The 25,896-nt window shown below is 45.5% G+C and overlaps 1 protein-coding gene across 2 annotated transcripts in view; it reads right to left on the bottom strand.

Moving 5' to 3' along the window:
* Positions 1–258: 258 nt before the first annotated feature.
* The window catches only part of PNPT1 (polyribonucleotide nucleotidyltransferase 1), a 49,692-nt gene continuing 24,054 nt past the window's right edge, over positions 259–25,896 (bottom strand). For both annotated transcript variants that reach the window (XM_024194902.2, XM_024194903.2), the window contains exons 22-28: positions 18,095–18,178; positions 16,574–16,657; positions 14,653–14,759; positions 14,506–14,561; positions 3,879–3,957; positions 2,528–2,575; positions 259–2,164 (exon numbers count right to left, since the gene is read on the bottom strand). In XM_024194902.2, the coding sequence (XP_024050670.1) occupies positions 2,009–2,164; positions 2,528–2,575; positions 3,879–3,957; positions 14,506–14,561; positions 14,653–14,759; positions 16,574–16,657; positions 18,095–18,178 (614 nt within the window). In that variant the 3' untranslated portion in view covers positions 259–2,008. The remainder of the gene's footprint in view (positions 2,165–2,527; positions 2,576–3,878; positions 3,958–14,505; positions 14,562–14,652; positions 14,760–16,573; positions 16,658–18,094; positions 18,179–25,896) is intronic.

Raw genomic sequence — 25,896 nt, 5'->3', positions numbered from 1 at the left:
TATCTCACTGGAAATACTATAACAGTGAGACAAGTGGACAAGCAAAAGATTGGTAGGGAAAAAATTATATTTCAAGCTTATACTGTGAGGAACAAAAGACTACAAATATAACTGGGTCAATGTTCTTTTAATATTTATTAAGAATAAAAAATAGCAAAATAATTGTGGCTGTATATTCACACTCAAGTGTTCACATTTCTCCTCCCCAAACACAAGTGTTTATTTTGTACTAAGAGATAAATATTTCCCTGTATGTTGCTCCACTTTTTTTTTTTTTTATTCTGGGAGCTTCAGAGCCTACTTGCCACTGACAGAAGGCTTGGTTTTCTACTGTTAGACAAAGTTTGAGAGCAGCATGGGAATAGGTGCTTTCTTAACTGGTTTTGGAAGCCTCCACACATGGCGGCGGACAAATAGTTAATTCTTATAACCTTTCAAAAGTGTCCCTTTGAGTCTAAGAGAATCTAATGAAATCATCTTAACTGAACATTAAAAATGTTAAAACTCCTCCACTGAATTAAGACAAATTTTTTGAAAAGTGTACCAGATAATGGTTTAACTCAGGGCTGGAAAAAATTTTTATCATCTCAATACTCCTATTTGTTCTTATATTTGTTATATATTTTATTTTTTGGGGGGTGGGGGGGGGGCGGTTCATCAGCATTTAATTCTAAATTATCAGGAATTCCACATATCTTGCAGATTGCTGAAATTTTTTCCTTATGTCATTCATTATAGGGTTGTGTCCTGCAGTTGGGCTTTGACTAACAGAGGTACATTGTGCTAATTTAAGTGCTAAACTAAAAATGGAACGTCCCCAAAATCAAAAGTTGTGGAGTTTGTTTTGCCTTATGTAAAGGACAGTCAGTGAAAAAGGGCTTCTCACTTTTACCATTTATGTTGGAATGCTATCAGATATTCCTGAAACATTAACTCTGAAAGTGTCTATTTTAAGGAGCTACAGAGGTCTGCTCTCCAACCTATGCAACTGGAGGTTCCTTGATTCTCACCATTCTTACTCTGAATAGCAGCATAAGATACTGATGGAATTTTAGCCAAATTTTCTAACAGCATCTTAAAATTATGACACTTTACATCACCTCTTAGCTTTGATAGTTTGTGTTTCTACATATTTATTTGATTCACGATTGTCAGTCTATAGGTTCTAGAATAGTATGCTTTTATTAAAGTTGGATTATTTGGTACCGTGTTATGTTCCAAAAAAAATGCAAGATACCATTCTTTTCCAGGGACCAACTGACAAAATATTAGTTAAATCAGAAAGGTTCCACATTCACAAATGTTTGTTAAAAATGCATTAGGTTTATTTTTGCATTCCTCTAAATCAGCATATAGCTCCACCAATCTAGAGAATAAGATTGTTCTAAACCAGTGACAATATCTTAAGTGATTATTACTAAAAAAATTTGATTTGCCAATGACATGGCATGCTTTTGCCTCCACTTTATAAACAGTCACGTTTGTCTACTGTCCCATTGGCTTCTGAAGAAAAAACGCACGTAATATTCTTTTGAAAAATCTTAAACTAAGACTACAATCAAATGCATGTTAGGGAGACACAATGAAAACATTTTTGTGTAAGGGTGACAGCTTCAGGCATTCCACTGTGCAGGTCAGAACTTCCAAGAAAGCAGCAAACTTTACAGTTCTTTAAACAGGGTTTGTATCTGCTCTTTGGCATTATGAGTAAGACTTCTTAAAAATAAAGATAGTTCTTTTCTGATAGCTTACATACGGTAGCCGACCCAAAGTCGGGAATTGTCAATTTTTCCTTGGCAATTTTACATAATTTGTAACAATACTACAACGAAACTAAGCTTTTTGTGACACAGAATGAAATAGCCTATGAGATAGTGATGAAAAGTTCAATAGCAACCAGCATCAAACAGTATTTATACAAAATTAAACTGTTATCTGTACAATATTTGTTCAGTCGTTAAAAAGTTCAGTACTAATATGACCATAACAGTTCTTATGATCTTACTAGTCAACAGGATGAGCTAGATGACTCTGGAATTGCACCTCCCATTACAATACTGTTTTTGTCACTTAGAGTTTTAACCACAGTTGTGGCTGGTGACTGAAGTACTTTACGTGAAAGCCTCATTCGGCCATCAGTTGGATCACGTCCGAAGTATTTCACCTAAGAAGAAATGAGATTGCTTTCAGACTGTAACACAGTTACATTAAGGTTCAGTGTAAGAATTAACCATATCAAACTGAAATAAGTTTTCATAGTTTATTAAATCTATTTTGCACAATCAATTCCTACTCCCACTGAAGTCAATGGCTAAAACCCCATTTATTCCAAGGGAGCAGGATCAGGCTTTTAACCAGGGCACAAAGCTATCAAGTATGATGGACTGAAGTTTTTCATAGCAGATGTAGCCATATTCCTCCTATGCAAACACAAAACAAGGATGATATGCAAACTATTACACCTTCAGATAATGAACCAAAATCTACAATGATTTTTTTTCAACACTTTCAAGGTTTAAATAAATACCTGAATTTCTTGGCCAACATCTAATCCCAAGGCACTAGGATGTTTAATCTAGAACACAATATTTACATAATTAAACAAAATGTTCTTAAAGTCAGAAAGTTATAGAAAGAGTTAGTTAGCTTTACTAAGAGTAATGGGTACATAAAAGCTTTTTGTAAAGCCTTCTGTTTTACTTAGAATATAGCATTGTGACTTAACAGGAATTAAATGGAGTCAAGTTTCCCAACTAGAATGGAGGATTTAAACTGATCAGGATATCCTGGCAGAATCATGTTTGTTTTACAATATGCTGTGGTGAAAAAAAAAAGTTAAATGCCAAACATTCAGTATCTCTGAGGGCAATACACTTCTCTCAGTAACAGGTGATCTCAATGGAGCTGTACTTCAGTATACAAGGTAAGAACTTGGTCCTAAATAGTGAACTACCCAGTCTAAGAAGGGCATTCAGTACATACATAAAATTATTTGTTTATTGAAACATCTCTTCCACCGGGACTGTCTCTTGTTGATGCAGCACAAGTATGCAGCATGATAGGACATTGTTGGGACCACTAATCCCTGTTGGAGCATGCAGTCAGTTCATAGAAAGTTCAGAAAAATAAGGAAACTGTTTTTCATGGTAGCCAATACAGGAGATAAGATTTTCAGCAGTATATCACACATAGGACCTGGGACTGAGCTTTACCTGCCAGCTACTAACCCACGTACCCAAGATTTATTGGTTAGGAAGAGAATAACTTTGCATCTATGCCCCAAGGTACACCACATGCAATTAAATGAAATAAAATCATAATGTACAGTTTATCATATTATACTGATTTTTAATATTGTTAATTTTATATTATATAATCCTTTAAAATTCTATTTACTACGTCTGTTTTTGTTAAACCCGCTTTTCCCTCATACACAAAACCTACAGGTCAAGACCAGCATGAAGGACAGGGAAGGAGCTTTACTATCCAAGGGCAATGCCAGCCTCCGCCACCCATACATACCCATGCATAGGTAAAAGTCAGATTGCTGGGATTCTTACCAGAATGATGTCCCTGGACCTTGGCTGTGCCTCTTTCTTTCTGATGAGCTTCCGGCTAGTAAGTGTCTGAAATTTGAAGCCCTTACCCTCTTCATCTCCACATACATTTCCTTATATCTGATTGCTATTAGGAAGGGCAATATAATCTCCCTTTAACCCTACAGACTGGCGCTGCAATGAAGATAGATTGCTACACTATCCCCTCTCCCAGCTCACTTGAACAACTTAATTAAAAAAAAACCAGGAGGAAATCTTGATTGGAAACCCAGCAGTACTTTGCCTCCTTGTTTTCCTATTAATTTGAACAACTTTTATTACCTTTCTTTGATCAAGTTGTGAATTATGAAGCAGCACTGGAGACATATTCGGATACAGTTTTACCATCACTCCAATATCTCTGCATCATAAAAGAGTTTGGTTATTTCAAAATAATATGTCTAGACAGCTGTACATTTATTCTGGCTCATGGTTCCAATGGAAATATAAATTGAATTTCCTTAGTAAGATTTTACTGGTCCTTTTATTTTCTTGTTTACCTACCAGAGGAGGTGCACACATTTATTTAAACTGTCTGTCCTGAAATGCAAGCTTCATTTTCAATAACAAATGACTAGTACATATTTTTCTAGGTTTATCTTTTAAATCGATATATACCATTGTAGTAAACGAAAGGGCACTCAGATGTAGTGGGAGTTTGCAAGTGTTAGAGGCCTTAAAAATACATAAGACAGCTACTGTGAAGTGTACAGAAAAGCTCTGCTAAGAAAAGGAGAAGAGGATAATTTTTTCAATAGAAAAATACTAGGAGAGGAGCTGACGGCAATCTCACCAACAGCACAGTGATTTTCTACATAAGTCTTGGAGGGTAGTACATCTATCCTGCAGTGGTTTTACAACTTTTTTTTTTTTTTTTGAACTTTGTCAGAAAGGAAATATATATTATCAAACAGTATCTAGTTTTATAAGGGTTCCCACTTATAAAAGGGTCTGCTCCTCTACATTCTTAATACTGCCTAACAATCTTCTGCAATGAGTCTACATAGATGAACCGGCACTAAGTTACTCTACATTCAAGTCTGCCTGGCTCGCCTGCTCCTTGGGAAGAGAGTCCCCTTCTGGTGGTATCACCAGAAGATGTATACAAGGTAGGACTTGAAATCTCCTTTCCTAAAGAATTAGTAGACAGTCCAAACTCTTCCCAAACAATAATCCTTCCATGACCCCTGAGTTCTCAAGGACAATGCCTCACCGAACCTTTCAGTTTCATGTAGCTGTAAGGCCTGGTCTACACTACGAGTTTAGGTCAAATTTAGCAGCATTAAATCTAATTAAGCCTGGACACGTCCACACGACAAAGCCCTTTTTTCCGACTTAAAGGGCCCTTTAAACCGGTTTCTTTACTCCACCTCCGACGAGGGGATTAGCGCTGAAATCGGCCTTTCCGGGTCGGATTTCGGGTAGTGTGGACAGAATTCGACCGTATTGGCCTCCGGGAGCTATCCCAGAGTGCTTCATTGTGACCGCTCTGGACAGCACTCTCAACTCAGATGCACTGACCAGGTAGACAGGAAAAGCCCCGCGAACTTTTGAATTTAATTTCCTGTTTGCCCAGCGTGGAGAGCACAGGTGACCACGCAGAGCTCATCAGCACAGGTAACCGTGATGGAGTCCCAGGATCGCAAAAGAGCTCCAGCATGGACCGAACAGGAAGTACGGGATCTGCTCGCCATATGGGGAGACGAATCAGTGCTAGCTGAACTCCGTAGCAGTAAACGAAATGGCAAAATATTAGAAAATGTCTCAAAGGCCATGAAGGACAGAGGCCATAACAGGGACGCACAGCAGTGCCGCGTGAAAATTAAGGAGCTAAGGCAAGCCTACCACAAAGCCAGAGAGGCAAACAGAAGGTTCGGGGCAGAGCCGCAGACATGCCGCTTCTACACGGAGCTGCATGCTATGCTAGGGGGTGCAGCCACCACTACCCCAACCGTGTGCTTTCACTCCATCAATGGAGAATCACGCAACAGGGAAGCGGGTTCGGGGTACGACGAAGATGATGATGAAGACAATGAAGATAGCTCACAGCAAGGAAGCGGAGAAACCGGTTTCCCCAACAGCCAGGATATGTTTATCACCCTGGACCTGGAACCAGTAACCCCCGAACTCACCCAAGGCGTGCTCCCAGACCCTGAGGGTGCACAAGGGACCTCTGGTGAGTGTACCTTTGTAAATATTACACATGATTTAAAAGCAAGCGTGTTTAATGATTAATTTGCCCTGGCAATCGCGCCAGTACAGCTACTGGAAAAGTCTGTTAACGTGTATGGGGATGGAGCGGAAATCCTCCAGGGACATCTCCAGAAAGCTCTCCTTGATGTACTCCCAAAGCCTTTGCAAAAGGTTTCTGGGGAGGGCTGCCTTATCCCGTTCGCCATGGTAGGACACTTTACCACGCCAGGCCAGTAGCACGTAGTCTGGAATCATTGCATAACAAAGCATGGCAGCGTATGGTCCCGGTGTTTGCTGGCATGCAGACAACATCCATTCCTTATCTCTCTTTGTTATCCTCAGGAGAGTGATATCATTCACGGTCACCTGGTTGAAATGGGGTGATTTTATTAAGGAGACATACAGAGGTGCCCGTTCCTGCTCGGCTGAACAGAAATATTCCCCGCTGTTAGCCACGCGGTGGGGGGGAGGGGTGAAGTGATCATCCCAGAGAATTGGGTGTGGGGGGGAGGGGCGTTAGTTGGGTTTGTGCTGCATGTTAACCCAGAAACCGCAGCCCCACCTTTTACATTGCAAACCCATTTTATATGGCCAACCCAACGGGTGCTTGGTATGGGAAATGAGGACGCTGCTGTTTGAAACCATTCTCACATGTTAGGAAGGTTAAAAAAGCCAAAAGACTGTGGCTTACCATGGCTGCCTGCAAGCCGAATTCTGTTGCCTGGCACTGCGTGAGTGATCTCTCACACCAAACCGGCAGGCCCTCAATATAAGAGGAAAAATGCGACCTTGTAACGAAAACACATGTGCTGTGTAATGTGAACAGCAAAATTTAACGTGAAAGAGTGTACCCATTGTTCTCTAAAATGTGTCTTTTTTTAACCACCTCTCCCTTCTCCTCCACCAGCTGCAAATGTTTCTCCTTTGCAGAGGCTAGTGAAGATTAGAAGGAGAAAACGGTGGACTCGGGATGATATGTTCTTGTAGCTCCAGATGTCCTCCCACACTGACAGAGCACAGCAGAATGCGCGGAGGCAGTCAATGTCAGAGTGCAAAAAAGCACAATATGAACGAGAGGAGAGGTGGCAGGCTGAATCGCGGGCTGAAGAGGATAGGTGGCGTCAGCTTGCTGACAGACGGCAAGAGTCGATGCTCCGGCTGCTGGAGCATCAAACTGATATGCTCCAGCGTATGGTTGAGCTGCAGGAAAGGCAGCAGGAGCAGAGACTGCCGCTACAGCCCCTGCATAACCAACAGCCCTCCTCGCCAAGGTCTATAGCCTCCTCACTCAGACGCCCAAGAACGTGGTGGGGGGGGCCTCCGGTCCCAGATGATTGCTCAAGCATCAGAAGGCTGGCCTTCAATAAGAGTTAAAGTTTTAAAGTTTTAAACTGCAGTGTGTCCTTGTCCTTCACTCCTCCCCCACCCCTCCCGGGCTACCTTGGCAGTTATCCCCCTAGTTGTGTGATGAATTAATAAAGAATGCATGAATGTGAAGTAACAATGACTTTATTGCCTCTGCAAGCGGTGCTCGAAGGGGGGAGGGGAGGGTAGTTAGCTCACAGGGAAGTAGAGTGAACCGGGAAGGGAGGTTCATCAAGGAGAAACAAACAGAAGTTTCACACCGTAGCCTGGCCAGTCACAAAACTGGTTTTCAAAGCTTCTCTGATGCGCACCGCGCCCTGCTGTACTCTTCTAACCGCCTTGGTGTCTGGCTGCGCGTAATCAGCGGCCAGGCGATTTGCCTCAACCTCCCACCCCGCCATGAATGTCTCCCCCTTACTCTCTCAGATACTGTGGAGCGCACAGCAAGCAGCAATAACAATGGGGATATTGGTTTCGCTGAGGTCTATCCGAGTCAGTAAACTGCGCCAGTGCGCTTTTAAACGTCCAAATGCACATTCTACCACCATTCTGCACTTGCTCAGCCTATAGTTTAACAGGTCCTGACTACTGTCCAGGCTGCCTGTGTACAGCTTCATGAGCCATGGCATTAAGGGGTAGGTTGGGTCCCCAAGGATAACGATAGGCATTTCAACATCCCCAACAGTTATTTTCTGGTCTGGGAAGAAAGTCCCTTCCTCCAGCTTTTGAAACAGACCAGAGTTCCTGAAGACGCGAGCATCATGTAACTTTCCCGGCCATCCCAAGTTGATGTTAGTGAAACGTCCCTTGTGATCCACCAGGGCTTGCAGAAGCATTGAAAAGTACCCTTTTCGGTTTATGTACTCGGTGGCTTGGTGCTCCGGTGACAAGATAGGGATATGGGTTCCGTCTATCGCCCCACCACAGTTAGGGAATCCCATTGCAGAGTCACTACCCTTGATATCAGCAGGTCTTTGATTGCGTTGGCTACTTGGATCACAGCAGCCCCCACAGTAGATTTGCCCACTCCAAATTGATTCCCGACTGACCGGTAGCTGTCTGGCGTAGCAAGCTTCCACAGGGCTATTGCCACTCGCTTCTCAACTGTGAGGGCTGCTCTCACCTTGGTATTCTGGCGCTTCAGGGCAGGGGAAAGCAAGTCACAAAGTTCCATGAAAGTGCCCTTACACATGCGAAAGTTTCGCAGCCACTGGGAATCGTCCCACACCTGCAACGAACCAGCTGAGCGGCAAACAACAGAGGCTAACAGAGGGAGTTTGCCTGGGAGCTGTCCGAGAAGAGGTACGCTAAGTGCTGCATTAGGGGGGCTGTGTTGGTGAGTATCTGAGTGTCTGTTGCTGGGACAGTTTGTCAGTTTGACCGTGTGCTTGACTGCTTGCTTGCTTGTTTGAAAAAAGTGTGAATTGGGAGTGCTTTGTTCCAGGTGGGCCTTGAGTGGGCCTGACTGGTATATAAGGGCAGTCAGCAGTGAACAAGCTGAGCGGCGAACAGCAGAGGCTAACAGAGGGAGTTTGCCTGGGGAGAGCTCACTGAGGCTTTCATCTGCAGGTTTCTCTGAGTAGTTCCTGCAACAGCTGAGGACGCTCTTAAGAGGAAGGTGATATGGAAGGTGAGCGATCAGCTGTTGTAACCTGCACAGGTTGTGCCATGTTTGTCTTTCTTCCACAGGACAGAAGCGACTTTGTCTGTACAAAGTGCAAGCTGGTCTCCATATTGGAAGAGAAGGTTCAAGGTCTGGAGAAACGAGTATCGACTCTGCGTTGCATAAGGGAAAATGAAGATTTCCTGGACAGACGTCAGGAGATGCTTCTACGGCCACAATGTTCTCAAGATTCAGAGCAGGCGCAGCAGGGACAGAAGGATGGTGAAGAAGTTTGGCAGCATGTGACCTCCAGAAGGAGAAAGAGGAGCGTCCACGTACCAGCAATGTAGATACAGGTGAGCAATTGTTTCCATGTTCTCTCTACAGGTACTAATGCGGAGAGTGGACTAGATGACCCATCTGAGGGAAGGGAGCAGAAGGAGACTCCACCGATTGGAAGGCAAAAGATGCATTGTCCTAGGGATGGGGGTTCCACGACCACCATTCCCAAGAGGAGGAGGAGGGTGGTGGTGGTCGGGGACTCCCTCCTCAGGGGGACTGAGTCATCTATCTGCCGCCCCGACCGGGAAAACCGAGAGGTCTGCTGCTTGCCAGGAGCTAGGATACACGATGTGACGGAGAGACTGCCGAGACTCATCAAGCCCTCGGATCGCTACCCCTTCCTGCTTCTCCATGTGGGCACCAATGATACTGCCAAGAATGACCTTGAGCGGATCACTGCAGACTACGTGGCTCTGGGAAGAAGGATGAAGGAGTTTGAGGCGCAAGTGGTGTTCTCGTCCATCCTCCCTGTGCAAGGAAAAGGCCTGGGTAGAGACCGTCGAATAGTGGAAGTCAACGAATGGCTACGCAGGTGGTGTCGGAGAGAAGGCTTTGGATTCTTCGACCATGGGATGGTGTTCCAAGGAGGAGGAGTGCTAGGCAGAGACGGGCTCCACCTAACGAAGAGAGGGAAGAGCATCTTTGCCAGCAGGCTGGCTAACCTAGTGAGGAGGGCTTTAAACTAGGTTCACCGGGGGAAGGAGACCAAAGCCCTGAGGTAAGTGGGGAAATGGGATACCGGGAGGAAGCACAGGCAGGAGAGAGCAAGAGGGGAGGACTCCTGTCTCATACTGAGAAAGAGGGACGATCGATGAGTTATCTTAAGTGCTTACACACAAATGCAAGAAGCCTGGGAAACAAGCAGGGAGAACTGGAAGTCCTGGCACAGTCAGGGAACTATGATGTCACTGGAATAACAGAGACTTGGTGGGATAACTCACATGACTGGAGTACTGTCATGGATGGATATAAACTGTTCAGGGAGGACAGGCAGGGCAGAAAAGGTGGGGGAGTTGCGTTGTATGTAAGAGAGGAGTATGACTGCTCAGAGCTCCGGTATGAAACTGCAGAAAAACCTGAGAGTCTCTGGATTAAGTTGAGAAGTGTGAGCAACAAGGGTGATGTTGTGGTCGGAGTCTGCTATAGACCACCAGACCAGGGGGATGAGGCTTTCTTCTGGCAACTAGCAGAAGTTGCTAGATCGCAGGCCCTGGTTCTCATAGGAAACTTTAATCACCCTGACATCCGCTCGGAGAGCAATACAGCGGTGCAAAGACAATCCAGGAAGTTTTTGGAAAGTGTAGGGGACAATTTCCTGGTGCAAGTGCTGGAGGAACCAACTAGGGGCAGAGCTTTTCTTGACCTGCTGCTCACAAACAGGGAAGAATTAGTAGGGGAAGCAAAAGTGGATGGGAACCTGGGAGGCAGTGACCATGAGATGGTCGAGTTCAGGATCCTGACACAAGGAAGAAAGGAGAGCAGTACAATACGGACCCTGGACTTTAGAAAAGCAGACTTTGACTCCCTCAGGGAACAGATGGGCAGGATCCCCTGGGAGAATAACATGAAGGGCAAAGGGGTCCAGGAGAGCTGGCTGTATTTTAAAGAATCCTTATTGCGGTTGCAGGAACAAACCATCCCTATGTGTAGAAAGAATAGTAAATATGGCAGGCAACCAGCTTGGCTAAACAGTGAAATCCTTGCTGATCTTAAACGGAAAAAAGAAGCTTACAAGAAGTGGAAGATTGGACAAATGACCAGGGAGGAGTATAAAAATATTGCTCAGGCATGCAGGAGTGAAATCAGGAAGGCCAAATCACATTTGGAGTTGCAGCTAGCAAGAGATGTTAAGAGTAACAAGAAGGGTTTCTTCAGGTATGTTAGCAACAAGAAGAAAGTCAAGGAAAGTGTGGGCCCCTTCCTGAATGAGGGAGGCAACCTAGTGACCGAGGATGTGGAAAAAGCTAATGTACTCTATGATTTTTTTGCCTCTGTCTTCACGAACAAGGTCAGCTCCCAGACTACTGCACTGAGCAGCACAGTATGGGGAGAAGGTGACCAGCCCTCTGTGGAGAAAGAAGTGGTTCGGGACTATTTAGAAAAACTGGACGTGCACAAGTCCATGGGGCCGGATGCGCTGCATCCGAGGGTGCTAAAGGAGTTGGCGGATGAGATTGCAGAGCCACTAGCCATTATTTTAGAAAACTCATGGCGACCGGGGGAGGTCCTGGATGACTGGAAAAAGGCTAATGTACTGCCTATCTTTAAAAAAGGGAAGGAGGAGGATCCGGGGAACTACAGGCCAGTCAGCCTCACCTCAGTCCCTGGAAAAATCATGGAGCAGGTCCTCAAGGAATCAATTATGAAACACTTAGAGAAGAGGAAAGTGATCAGGAACAGTCAGCATGGATTCACCAAGGGCAAGTCATACCTGACTAACCTAATTGCCTTCTATGATGAGATAACTGGCTCTGTGGATGAGGGGAAAGCAGTGGATGTGTTATTTCTTGACTTTAGCAAAGCTTTTGATACGGTCTCCCACAGTATTCTTGCCGCCAAGTTAAAGAAGTATGGGCTGGATGAATGGACTGTAAGGTGGATAGAAAGCTGGCTAGATCGTCGGGCTCAATGGGTAGTGATCAATGGCTCCATGTCTAGTTGGCAGCCGGTTTCAAGCGGAGTGCCCCAAGGGCTGGTCCACACTACCCGCCCAATTCGGCGGGTAGAGATCGATCTTCTGGGATCGATTTATCGCGTCTCATCTGGACGCGATAGATCGATCCCAGAAGCGCTCCCCCTTCGACTGCGGAACTCCTGCTCGCCGAGAGGAGGAAGCGCTGTCGATGGGGGAGCCTGCCTGCGCCGCGTGGACCCGAAGTAAGTAAATTTAGTTCGATATAGGAAACGTCGACTTCAGCTACGCTATTCTCGTAGCTGAAGTTGCGTTTCCTATATCGATCCCCCGCCCCAGTGTGGACCTGCCCCAAGGGTCGGTCCTGGGGCCGGTTTTGTTTAACATCTTTATTAATGATCTGGAGGATGGTGTGGACTGCACTCTCAGCAAGTTTGCAGATGACTCTAAACTGGGAGGCGTGGTAGATACGCTAGAGGGTAGGGATCGGATACAGAGGGACCTAGACAAATTAGAGGATTGGGCCAAAAAAAACCTGATGAGGTTCAACAAGGACAAGTGCAGAGTCCTGCACTTAGGATGGAAGAATCCCATGCACTGCTACAGACTAGGGACCGAATGGCTGGGTAGCAGTTCTGCAGAAAAGGACCTAGGGGTCACAGTGGACGAGAAGCTGGATATGAGTCAACAGTGTGCTCTTGTTGCCAAGAAGGCTAATGGCATTTTGGGCTGTATAAGTAGGGTCATTGCCAGCAGATCGAGGAACGTGATCGTTCCCCTTTATTCGACATTGGTGAGGCCTCATCTGGAATACTGTGTCCAGTTTTGGGCCCCACACTACAAGAAGGATGTGGAAAAATTGGAAAGAATCCAGCGGAGGGCAACAAAAATGATTAGGGGGCTGGAGCACATGACTTATGAGGAGAGGCTGAGGGAACTGGGATTGTTTAGTCTCCAGAAGAGAAGAATGAGGGGGGATTTGATAGCTGCTTTCAACTACCTGAGGGGGGGTTCCAAAGAGGATGGAGCTCGGCTGTTCTCAGTGGTGGCAGATGACAGAACAAGGAGCAATGGTCTCAAGTTGCAGTGGGGGAGGTCTAGGTTGGATATTAGGAAAAGCTTTTTCACTAGGAGGGTGGTGAAGCACTGGAATGGGTTACCTAGGGAGGTGGTGGAGTCTCCTTCCTTGGAGGTTTTTAAGGCCCGGCTTGACAAAGCCCTGGCTGGGATGATTTAGTTGGGAATTGGTCCTGCTTTGAGCAGGGGGTTGGACCAGATGACCTCCTGAGGTCCCTTCCAACCCTGATATTCTATGTTTCTATGATTCTATGAACACGATGCGGTCCCACCAGTCTGTGCTTGTTTCCCGGGCCCAGAATCGGCGTTCTACGGCATGAACCTGCCCCAGTAACACCATGATTTGCACATTGCTGGGGCCCGTACTTTGTGAGAGGTCTATGTCCATGTCAATTTCTTCATTACTCTCATCGCCGCGCTGCAACCGCCTCCTCGCCTGGTTTCGCTTTGGCATGTTCTGGCTCTGCATATACTCCAGGACAATGCGTGTGGTGTTCATAGTGCTCATAATTGCCGCAGTGATCTGAGCGGGCTCCATGATCCCAGTGCTATGGCGTCTGGGCTGAAAAAAGGCGCGAAACTATTGTCTGACGGAGGGAGGGAGGGGCGAGTGACGACATGGCTTACAGGGAATTAAAATCAACAAAGGTGGCTGTGCATCAGGGAGAAACACAAACAACTGTCACACAGAATGGCCCCCCCAAAGATTGAACTCAAAACCCTGGGTTTAGCAGGCCGTTGATTTCACAGAGGGAGGCTGAAGCAAATGAATACAGAACAAATCTGGTCCATCTATCTTTTACATCTTAGGCTGGCAGCAGATGGTGCAGCATGACTGATAGCCATCGGCATCTTCTGGGTGCTTGGCAGAAGATGCTGCATTACGATTGCTAGCCATCATCGTCAAGACGGTGCAATAGGACTGCTGGCAAGACTGAGTCTCCAAGAGACAAAACATGTCTGCCCAGGCGCCTGACCGAACTCACTGAGGAGGACGACGACGATGGATACCAGTCATAATACAGCATCTGCTGCCAAAAGGCAAGGAGCTGCTGCTGTATAGCAATGCAGTCCCACGTCTGCCAGCACCCAGATGACATATGGTGACGGTGAGCTGAGCTGAGCGGGCTCCATGCTTGCTGTGGTATGTCGTCTGCACAGGTAACCCAGGAAAAAAGGCGCGAAACGATTGTCTGCTGTTGCTCGGGGGGGGGGGGGGGGGGGCGGCAGATATCCACACCCCCCCGCCCCACTGTTTTTTTCTCATCTCAACCCAGAATTCCAATGGGCGGCGGAGACTGCGGGAACTGTGGGATAGCTACCCACAGTGCAACGTTCCGGAAGTCGACACTAGCCTCGGTACTGTGGACGCGGTCCGCCGACTTAATGCACTTAAAGCATTTTATGTGGGGACACACACAATCGACTGTATAAAAACGATTTCTATAAAACCAGCTTCTATAAATTCGACCTAATTTCGTAGTGTAGACATACCCTAAGATAACCCTAGAACCTGGATTTCTGGTTTCTAAAGGGATATATATATATATGTAATGAGTTAACATAAGTCTCTCTAATTATATTGTAAGTGACCATTTAAAATAATATTCCAGGTATCAATTAGACTTCCTGATATAATAAAATGTATGTACATATGTATGAGTTCATCTCAACTTCAGAAGACAAGTATATCTTACCTAATTTCAGTTATTATGGCTGTATAAACTGCTCCAAATTCCAACTGATGCTCCTGCTGCAGGGAAAGAAGAAAAAAAAGAAAAGGTGTAAGACACAGGTTTATAAAATAAAGAAATACAAAGCAAATAATGGAAGTCTGTCCTTACATCATCTTTGCAGATTTCGTTAATAAACTCTCGTGCTTCATGCATAGCATTAGGCGTTGGGGCAAACACAGAAAATGTCTCTTCATCCAACTGACTCACTGTTACCCCTTAAAAATAAAAATGCACATGGAATTAAACACTGATGACAAACATGAAATTAGAATTTCCTCTACAGCTAACCCAATAAAAAGGAAATTCATACCACTGCAGACCCATATTAAGACTTATGGGAGTATGTGATCTTGTGTGGGGGCTTGGTGTTTTATAGCGAATTTTACCTGAAGGCTTCACTTACACCAAAACTGTAAATCATGTCAATGTACTGTCATCAGAATATTAACACCCTAATCAGGGCTTACACTCATTTGTTTATATTGTGTCTAGACAACATTGTATAGAAATGCTCTGTTGAAGCAACAGATTTCCAGGCAGGCTGTAGTCACAGTAACTGGGTGGCTCAAAGTTTTATGCTGTGGTCATAGAACCCGAGCTGTACCCAAGGACTGAGAGTCTGAGCCCTAGATGTATGCTATCCTGCAACACAATCTAAATTCTGTCCTGTTTCAGCAACACCTAGTATGTCAACACCATCCATAGTAGCATTCTGCCCTTACAGATGCTACAGAACATTTTAGGAACAGAGCACATGACCACTGAAGGACACCGTAACAAATTCTCTTTGCTACAGCAAAATCGGGCTTAGGTCAGGTCTAGCAAACAGGAGCTGCTTACATGTAAAACACCGAGGCCTCGTCTACACTAGAGTTAGGTAGATGTAAGGCAGCTTATGTCAACCTAATTGTGTCAATGTCTACGCTACAGCCTTGCTCCAGGCGATGTTAGTGCCCTACTACACTGACATAACTCCACCTCCACAAGAAACGTAGGGCTTATGTCAGTGTAGGGAGTAGAGCTGAGAGCCCAGGCAGCAGCCAGTCTCCCTGCACCTAGCTCCACGCAGAGTTGGGAGCCCGGGCTCTCAGCCCCCAACAGTGCCTCCATTTAAGTTGGTGGAAGTGCTCCTGACAAGCACACCACTGATATAAGGAGGGTAGTGTGGACATGAAAAACTGCAGTAATTACTGCAGTGGCTGTAAGTTGAACTGAACATAGGTTGACTTAATTTTGTAGTCAATACATGCCCTGAACCTACTAAATACACCCCACCCCAAACCTGCTAAATTTTATCTTCCCGTCAACCTTGTTCCAAAGAATTCTTCTGTGACACTGCCTTCAATTATCCCCCAGTGAGCCTGGGAGTCCATTGGCATGTATGCTGCTGGACTGCTGACAATCCCCATAGCAAAAAGAAACCCTCGTGTACCTCTGTAGACACAACATACAAATCTCAGCACTCAAATAAGGCACACTTGATCCTTCAAAGTACACATGCACCTCTCCTCTCACAGTCCGAGTTCTGCCACGTTGCTCCAACTCATCCCTCCACCATTCAATTCAGTTACACATAACAGTGAAGGCAGTTGGAATGTGCACAGACAAATGCTGAAATTCAAATCTTGGAAGCATAACACTATAGAACATTCTCTTAGAACTTCATCATGTCTACTTATAATGACAAAACACCCCACATCCCACTCCATTTACTGAACCATTCCCAGAGACTATTGCCAACTTCAGAGACAGAGTTAAGGTTGCCTTGTGGGGGAGAAGCTTACCTTCACTATATTTCCTGGTTTTCTGAGGTTTACCTTTAGCCACTCCCAGATATCAGAAGGGCACAAGACATCACTGGGCAATGTTAACTCTGCATTAACAAAGTCTTTAGGCATTTAATAATCTAGTGTGCTACTACTGTCAATAAAATGAAATCCCACAGAGTAAGGGTTTCCCATACACTGAAGAGAGCCAATATCACATCTATACAATTTCAATTAAAAAAAAAAAAATCACATTCTCTTACCAGTTTCAGCTTGAAGTTTTTTTAAGTTATAGCCACCTGGGCCAACAAACCTCACTCTTTTTGATAGGGGTACCTGAACAGTTTCTGAAAAATAGCATGTAAGTCACAGTCTGAAATGCAGAGTTTATAAATTCTTGTGGTATTTCTAAAATCAAGTGATACTCATTTATATTTTAATTTTAGTGGCCTGGTTTGTAAAGATTTGCTAAATATGCTAATGAAATATGTTTCTCTCTCAATGACTGAATGAAGTTTAACTACAAAGAAAATCAGAACCTGGATCAGTATAAGTTTTTGATCAGGAATTCTAACAGATATAAAACACACAAAAGGTCAAAGCCAGCACTCATATACATGTACATCTCACTCACTAAATCTGTGTAAGTTAACAAACAGATAGAACTGGGAGTTTAAAGTTCCCACCCTCAAAACAACTTTTGAAATCCTTAAATTTAACCAAGTTTCACAAATCTTGGGGGGAGAGAAGGAAACACTGAGCCAACAAAAACAAAACCACCTACATATAACTGAGGACCATTATAACAAAATATTTTAAACAGAAGCTTATTTCAAATATCTCATCTTAAAAGTTAGCAATACACAATTATGTACAGTAAATCTCCACTTAATGTTGTTTCGATGTTACGTCCCTGCTCCATTACAGAACATGCTCGTTTAAAGTTGTGCAATGCTCCCCTATAACGTCGTCTGGTCGCCTGCTTTGTCCACGGCTGGCAGCCCCGCTATCAGCTCCCTTATGGCCCCCCCCCCACACAACGCCTCCCACCCGCCAGTGGACCCAGCGGACCAGCGCCTTTTCCCTGCTCCCCCCACCTCCTGCCCACGGCAATCAACTGTCTTGAGGCATTCAGGAGGCTGGAGGGAGGAGCGAGGACACGGCAGGCAGCCTCCCCCCTCCCTCCCCTGTCTCCTGCCTGCGGCAATCAGCTGGTTTGCGGCGTTCAGGAGTCTGGGGGGAGGGGGAAGGCTGCGTGCTGCATCCTCGCTCCTCCCCCCAGCCTCCTGAATGCCGCAAACCAGCTGATTGCCGCGGGCAGGAAGCTGGGGGGAGAGGGGAGGAGCGAGGACGCGGCGCAGAGTATGGGGGGGGGGGGGGGGAGAGAAGAGGTGGAGTGGATGGGCCGAGGGTTGAGCCCCCCGCCCCTGGCAAAGTCGATGCCTGTGCTTGCAAGAACAGCAAGAGGAGCAACTGGACAATCCACCCTCTTCCACTCTCTGACTCCACCACCTCAACCAAGCTTCATACTCAGCAATGATAATTGTAGTATTGTTTCTTTAAAATTGTTTAAATCTTATACCTGTATTAAATTGCTTGTTTTAAAATGTATATAAATGCCTTTTGTCTGAAAAAAAAAAAAAATTCCCTGGAACCTAAGCCTTCCATTTATAGTAATTCTTATGGGAAAATTGGATTCACTTAACATTGTTTCGCTTAAAGTGGCATTTTTCAGGAACATAACTACAACGTTAAGTGAGGAGTTATTGTAAATGCAATATTACCTACAACTGGTCCATTTTCTTTTCTGTTTGGTCTGGGTTTCGCAATTGTTTTGTTCATAATTTGCAAGATTTCTCTCTTTGCAACTGTGGAAAAAAAGACAGTACTATGTTTAAAGTGAATATAAACTTACATTATGTTTGCTTTTAAATTTGAGAGGTAGGATACAAGGAGGCCGTCTAACCTAATGTGAGCATCTAGCATGACAAATGTAGTATTTGCCATTGATGTGGCATAAATTATAGAGATATTATAGGCTCCATAATGACCTCTTATTCTAGAGGGATTTTTCTGTAGTCCCTCTTCTTTATAAGAGCCCTGCACCTTCAGCACAATTTATTGGTACACAGCTTCAAATCTGAAGTGTCCAAAACAGCACAGTGTGCTAAAAATTATATAAAGATCCTCAGGTCAAAGGAATTAGAAACCTTCAAAGATTATAGAAGCTCTGGTGTACCACAAAAATAATGTTCTTGTTTGATTCTCTTCATGTTATTTGTGTAACACTTCCCCCGCCATTTTTTCTTTATATTATCTATTAATAACATGTTTCAATGATATTTTTAAAATGTACTTTTTTGTTTAATCCAAGCTACTAGTTAGGAAGGATAAGCTACTCTATTTGGGAGAGGCAGTACCATGCTTTTAACCTTTATGATCTACATAAAGATGCTCTAAAAAAATTCCTTTCACAGAAAGCAATTTAGTTTAATAAAGATGTTCTCTCAGCATTAGTCACACCTTTAGGCCAAAGCAAACATTTCTGTTTAGACAATGTATTTTCCAAAAAACTATCCATCCAAAGCAGAGTAGTGAAGGTTTCCACAAGGAGGTTGGGAGAGTCCTGGCTACATGCTTTAGGAAGAAGGAAGGCTGCGTGGCACAGTTGACAGGCCATGTGTAACAGTTAACATGATTTAGTCACTTCCTGTGAAGTGTTTGGTTAACAGCTTTAAAAGCAGATTCTCAAAACCTTGAGTTAGCAGTTTCAGTCAAAAATGCAAGTATCCTTGTAAAGGGGCATGAACCATCCCTGTCTTATGATGCCCAGAAACATCTCAGGCTCTCCACTGAATGGCATCTTCGTGTTATTTATATTCCCACTGCCAACATCAATACAGTCTTGTGCAGCAAAGTATTTAGAGAGCTTCTTTGCCCTGTCTCATATGGCCAAAGAAGTCCAAAACACAGGTGATGGCCCCTAGGATCGGGGCAGCATGGCCTAGCGACCAAAGTTCAATAGAGCCACCCTTGGAATGCAGGGCAGCGTGGCCTAGCGGCCGGAGGCCAATGGGGGGGGCATGCCCACCAAGGGGTGTGGCAGCCCCGGTAGGGGGACCCAGGCCCACCCGACTCCACCAGACCCCAACCCAGGGCCCGAACAGTGGTGGAGCAATTTGCCACTGACTCAGCGGAAGAATTCTACCGAAACATGCTGAGGTTTCCTGGGCAGGAGGTACTGCTCCGTCACCGTCCCTGGGTCACTTCCTACCAGTCTCTGCGTTGAGGTCTTGCATGAGACTTCGGCTTCTCTGTGGTCTGTTGTGCCGGTCGCCTCCTGTGGCTCCTCCAGTAGCAGGGGTTCAAGCGGGCCTGGGAGGGCTCTGGTTCCCGGCGCAGACTGGGGCTGTGGCTGTTCCTCCGCTGGAGCTTCCCAGACAGGTCCTTCCCCTGCAGCCTCCAGCCCAGAATGAGCTGGGCTTCCCCCCTTTATACTGCTAGAGCATTTGGAGCATGCCCAGTCCCGCCTGGGAGGCGAGACTTCCACTATCAATAATATAACCCTGTCTGGGCTAGTGCGGGGTAAGCAGACCCCGTCACAGTGTACATAAGTGAGGTGTCCCACTGGATTAGAAAGGCATCCCCTAGAGATCGGGGGCTGAGTCCTGCTCTGGAACAGAACCCAGTACATTTGCGGTTCTGGGACATGGCAAATAAGTTGATAGAAGGGAACCTCCAACGTCTGAATATTCTGTGGACGGTTGTGGAGTTCACTTCCCATTTGTGTTCCCATGAGAAGTTTGTGCTGAGGGTGTCTGTGGTGGTGTTTTGGCATCCAGAAAGGTAAGAGGCTAAGAGGTCTATATTATAGCAGATGCACCAGTTCCATAGCATCATGGCTTCGGTGCAGAGGGAGTGGGATCGGGCCCCCCCTTGTCTGTTGATGTAGAACATGCATGCTACGTTGTCTGTCATGACTCGGATGGATTTGTTCCTTATTAGAGGGAGGAAGTGACAGCAGGCATTTCTCACTGCTCTAAGTTCCAGGAAATTTATGTGTAGGTGTGTTTCGGCTGGTGACCACTTGCCTTGTGCTGTGTGGTGTCTAAGTGTGCTCCCCAGCCCAACAGAGATGCGTCTGTTGCGATCAGTACTGAGGTTGGGGGTTGTTGGAAGGGAATACCCATCGTTAGATTTGCCGATGTCGTCCTCCACTTGAGAGAATCCAGGATCTTGGGGGGTGGTTTGACTAACCTGTGTATGTTGTGTTTGGTGGGTCTGTACATTGAGTTCAGCCAGCTTTGAAGGCACCACATGTGTAGCCTGGCGTGCTTTACCATGTATGTGTTAACAGCCATGTGTCCTAATAGCTGTAGACAAATTCTTGTTTCGACTTGGGGACAGAAGGAGATTGTCTACACCAGATGTTTTATAGTTAGAACTCTGGTGTTCAGAAGAAACGCTCTGCCTTGTACTGAGTCGAGGCGTGCCCCGAAGAATTCCAGGTGTTCCGTCAATATTAGTGTGGACTTTATGTTTATTTGGAGTCCCTGGTTCTGGAAAAGATCAAAGGTGAGCGAGTGAATGTCTCTGTCTCTGCGTACGTGCGTCCTTTGAGAAGGCAGTCGTCGAGGTAGGGGAAGATTATGATCACACATTTGTGTAAGTCTGCTGTGACAACCGCTAGGGTCTTGAACACCCTCGGTGCCGTGGAAAGGCCAAATGGGAGTACACGGTATTGGAAATGTTCGTGTCCGACTGTAAATCAGAGGACTCGTCTGTGGGCTGGATGAATTGTGATGTGGAAACATGCGTCTTGTAGGTCGAAGAATGAAAACCAGTCCTCCTGTTCCAGCGTAGGAATTATCGTGCCTAGAGTGATCATCTTGAACTTTTCAGAGTGAACGAATTTGTTGAGTTTTCGGAGGTCTAGAACTGGGCGCCATCCCCCACTTTTCTTCTCTGTCAAAAAATAATGAGAGTAAAACTCCTTTCCCCTGTATTCCATTTGTACGGGTTCCACGGCTCCTAACTGTAGTAGGTGCTCTTCTTCCAGTCTGAGAAGGAGCTCGTGACAGAGGTCCCTGAAGAGGGATGGGGAGGGTATGGGGACAAGAAGTAAAGGGGATGGAATAGCCCGATTTTATTATCTCCAAAACATAACGGTCTTGGGTAATGAGCTCCCAGGCTTGTTGGAAATGCTGTAGATGATGGCCAAATACGGTGGTATGCGCTGGAGTTGTGGGGAGGTCGTTCAGGCCCTCGACCAAACCTTCAAAATTGCGGCTTGCTGCATGAAGGTTGTGGCTGCGTCTGTCTCCAGCGTGGCGGTCTGTTTTACTGTCTGTTCGCCTCAGAAGGTCTGGATTGCAGGCGATTAAATTGGGTGTTGGTATGACTGGTACCTCCTCTTTTTATGGGGAGGAGTATAAATGCCTAACGTGCATAGTGTGGCACGAGAGTCTTTCATTGTGTGAAGAACTTTTTCCGTTTTCACCAAGAAAAGTTTGTCTGTCTTTCTCGAATGGTAAGTCCTCCACTTTTAATTGCATCTCTTTAGGTATGCCGGATGCTTGGAGCCATGATGCTCTCCACATTGTGATGGCCATCGCAGTCGTACGTGCAGCGGTATCGGCCATGTCCAGGGTAGCTTGTAATGCCGTCCTGGAAACTAACTGACCCTCTGCAAGTACGGTCTTTAGTTCCACTCTCTTGTCCTCAGGAAGTTCCGAGGCAAATTCAAAGAGCTTATTATAATTATCATGATCATATTTAGTGAGAAGGGCACTATAGTTCGCAATGCGGAACTGTAGCATGGCTGAGGTGTATATCTTCTTGCCCAGTAAATTCTGTCATGTGTGTGTTTCGCCCTGTGGGTTGCGGCGTCCACTACCAATGAGTTAGGTTGTGGGTGGGTGTATAGGAAGTCCATGCCCTTGGCTAGTACATAGTACTTCCTTTCTGCACGTTTGCATGTTGGAGGGGTAGATGCCGGTGTTTGCCATTCTGTGTCAGCAGGTTCGAGAATCGCATCGTTTATAGGGAAATTTATCTTAGAGGTGGCTGATGGCTTTATGATTTGCAGTAGTTTGTGCTGGTTTTCCTGGACTTCCTCCAGGGGGATGTCCTGACTGGCTGCTACCCTTTTAAACAATTCTTTGAATTGTTTGAAGTCATCTGCCATCATTGGTGGAGATGGCATGATGGCTTCATCCGGAGAGGAGGATGAGTTATGTGCAGGTGAGGTGTCTTCATTGCCCATGTTCCCCTCGGGTTCTTGTGTTGTGTCGTCTGGTCCCAGTAATGCAGCAGGAACTGGTGATCCTGGTGGGGACCGTAACTCTCCCCTTTGTGGTGAGGAGGGTGCGGTGTATTGGGCCTTATATGCTGCCCATGGGTTCCACATAGGCCACTGAAAGGGGAAAGGCATGGGGGGCACATACCATGGAAAGGGTGGTTTCACTTGTGTTTTGGTCTTCAGTGAGCTCCGCACCTCTTTCCCTTGGGATATGGGCGAGAGGTGTAGCAAGAAGACTCCTTCCTCTTGCTCATCTGACTCACTATCCGTAAGGGCCGTTGGAGAGGTTAGCTGCGTTAAAACTGGCGATCCCTCGGTGCCAAGGGTTTTCTGTGGTAGCGATGGTATGGTGATGTCAGTGTGCATGAGGAAGTACTGCGGTACTGATGGTGTCGGCACTGTCATATTGCTTTGTCGACTGGGAGGCTTGTGGTTCGATTTGGGCAGTGCCAGCCATGGATGTCAGTGCCAAGGTAAATGTCAATAGTAACAACGTGGACAGTACCGGGGGCGGCGGCATGGTCCGTGCTGGCTCAGTTGTCGGTGCCATATGCGTCGGTGCCATGAAGGAGACGTGGTGGTTTAGGTCTCAACTCCTCCTTTTTGTCTTTTGGTTCCGCGGCATGGCTAGTGCCGGGAGAGTCATATGTACTCACTCTCTTAGCCATCAGCACCGGAGGGAGAGACCACCCAGGGGACCGTTTCTTTTTCTGTGGTTCCTGCTGCAAGAGAGATCGAGGCTCTCTTCCTCTTTTCTGAGGAGGATGGAGCCGTGCTCATTGATGATTTAGACCGCGTTGGTGAGCACTTTCCTGAGGAGCTGTGGTCGTCCTTGTCTGATCCTGGGAGAAGCGATTTCTCCATTAGGATCATCTTCAGGTGGAGGTCCTGGTCTCAGCGGGCTTATGTCTTCAAGTTGCTGCAATGAATGCACTTAGAAGGAATGTGCATCTCTCCAAGGCACCTCACACATTGAACCTGGCATAGTCGTTAACATGAGTTTGCGTGGCCTGAGGGGGAACTATGAACTAGAGAGAACTAACAAAGCTAAGAATAAATTTTTTTAAACTCTAGAGGGCTATTGAACTGCGGAGAGCTCCATCTTCAGCTGAGGACGGTTAAGAAGGAACTGAGGGGGGTGGGCTGTGCACGCGTGCTCAACAGGACAGATGCCGCAAGACAGCTAAGCATGCGCACAGCCCAACCGAGCACTGCTATGGAAAAGCCTCTGATCAACAGCGCCGGGACGCACCGTCACCTGAAGTGGAGCACCCACAGGGACAGCACTCAAAGAAGAACTGGGGAGCTGGTGAAATGAGGGTGCTAGTACTGCTGGGGTGGGAGAGCCTGGTGCTCCCACAAGGGAATTGCCTAGGTGCTGCTGAGACAGATGAGGTTACTCCCTTTCCTCTCCTTGTGGCTCTGTCTGACCAATGCTCTACTCCAGGGTAGGGGCAATGCGGCTTCAAGGGGCTGAGAGGCTGGCTGCTTAGTGGCCAAGTGGAGCACACGTGTTGCTGTGTAACTAGATGAAGGACAGAGGCAGCGGGGGGCGGGGGGGGTCACGCACGGGGGGGCAGCAAATTGCCACTCCTTCCTTTTCTCTCCCAATGGGTGCAATCAACTGAGACCTTCTAAAAATAAAACTTTTTTTTTCAGTAGTGTACATGAACTTTCCATACAAGCTTACATACTGTAAGGCCTGGTCTACACTGGGGGAGTGGCGCGAGCTAGTTGGTCTAAGTTACGCAACTTCAGCTATGAAAATAGCATAGCTGAAGTCGACGTACTTAGGGCTACTTACCGCGGTGTCTTCACTGTCATAGGTCGACTGCTGCCGCTCCCCCGTCGGCTCCGCCTACGCTTCTCACTCCAGTGGAGTACAGGAGTCGACGGGAGAGCGCTCAGCGGTCGACTTATCGCGTCTTCACTAGACGCGATAAATCGACCCCAGCTGGATCAATCGCTCCGGAGGTAAGTGTAGACATGCCCATACTTTCCATACACATACTTTCCATGTACTGTATGTGTCACCTTCAAAAGATCCATGTGTGTTTGGTCACCTTTTACTATATATTTATTTGTTCAAATTCCAAAAATGATAACTATACATTATGAAATCTACTTGATCCTGATATAAAGCTGTCTGTCCATTAAAAGGATTTTCCATACCTTGTTTTGAACACCACTAATGTTTGGAGTGGGGATCTGTCTTTTTCCAAAAACTAAGCCATCACACACCTGGTTGTTCATAGTAACTGTGTCATCAATAGGTCCTTCCCAAAATAAATAATCTCCTTCAGACTGTAACCTAACAGAATCACTATGGGTTCTACATGTAGCCTAATTTTAGTTACCTTGAAAATTTTATTTATTTTCCTCCAAAATATTATCTTAGAGCATTCCCATCATAAAGGTCTCTATTCATCCACATTCTCTTCAGCATTTATTAGTCCAATTTTCCTTAGCTTAAATGGAATAAGGTATTTTGTAACAAATTTCCTTAACATTTACAGAAATAGATGAAGTTTTGTCCTTTCTTCAGATATCTTCCATTGCTCCAAAGTGGTATCTGTTTTCAGATCCTTTGCCCATTGCCCCAATGGTAACCTTCTAGGTCAATCAGGAAGAATTTGTTGCATCATTTAGTGACCAGGACCTCTGAGTTAGCCTTTCCTGTAATTAGCATTTCTATCCTTCTTAATTGTCTCCTGAAACTTGGGTTTAATACATGTGATTTGATATAATGCTCTGGGAGTTGATATAATGATTTAGTTGCAAATAAGCTAAAACTGGAATATCAATATTCCACCTTTCAGAGTGGGTCCACAGAGTTTTCTTATTTACTCTTGGGAACCTATTTTCACACAATTTTTATTTGAAATTCCTTTAGAGTTCCTTTTGGTATCTGGGTGATAGGGTGTAAAATGGGATTGGCTGCCAAAAATTTCATTTTTCCCAATGATATATGGCCAACTCAAGACAAATTTAGTTTTTTCTGATCCAACAAGTCATTTTTCAGTTTTGAAATAAAGGGAGGAAAGTTAATTTCATATAGCCAATTGAGAGTAGGAGAAATATTGATTCCTAAATCCTTTGTTTAGACCAGCCAAACTCAAATGTAGGCTGCAACTGTTTAATTATAGATCTTCCAGTCAAATATTTAATATTTCAAATTTAGTATTAGTTTAATAGTCTGATATATCATTGAATTTCTGCCACAATATATGATTTATATTGTGATGGATTGGTAACCATTAGTATCCCATTGTCTGCATGCAGTAC

The sequence above is a fragment of the Terrapene carolina genome, unplaced genomic scaffold (genome assembly GCF_002925995.2).
Source record: "Terrapene carolina triunguis isolate 2854851 unplaced genomic scaffold, T_m_triunguis-2.0 Scaffold132, whole genome shotgun sequence".
In the NCBI taxonomy this organism is placed as follows: domain Eukaryota; kingdom Metazoa; phylum Chordata; order Testudines; family Emydidae; genus Terrapene; species Terrapene triunguis.
This window is presented reverse-complemented; position numbering and strand designations above follow the sequence as displayed.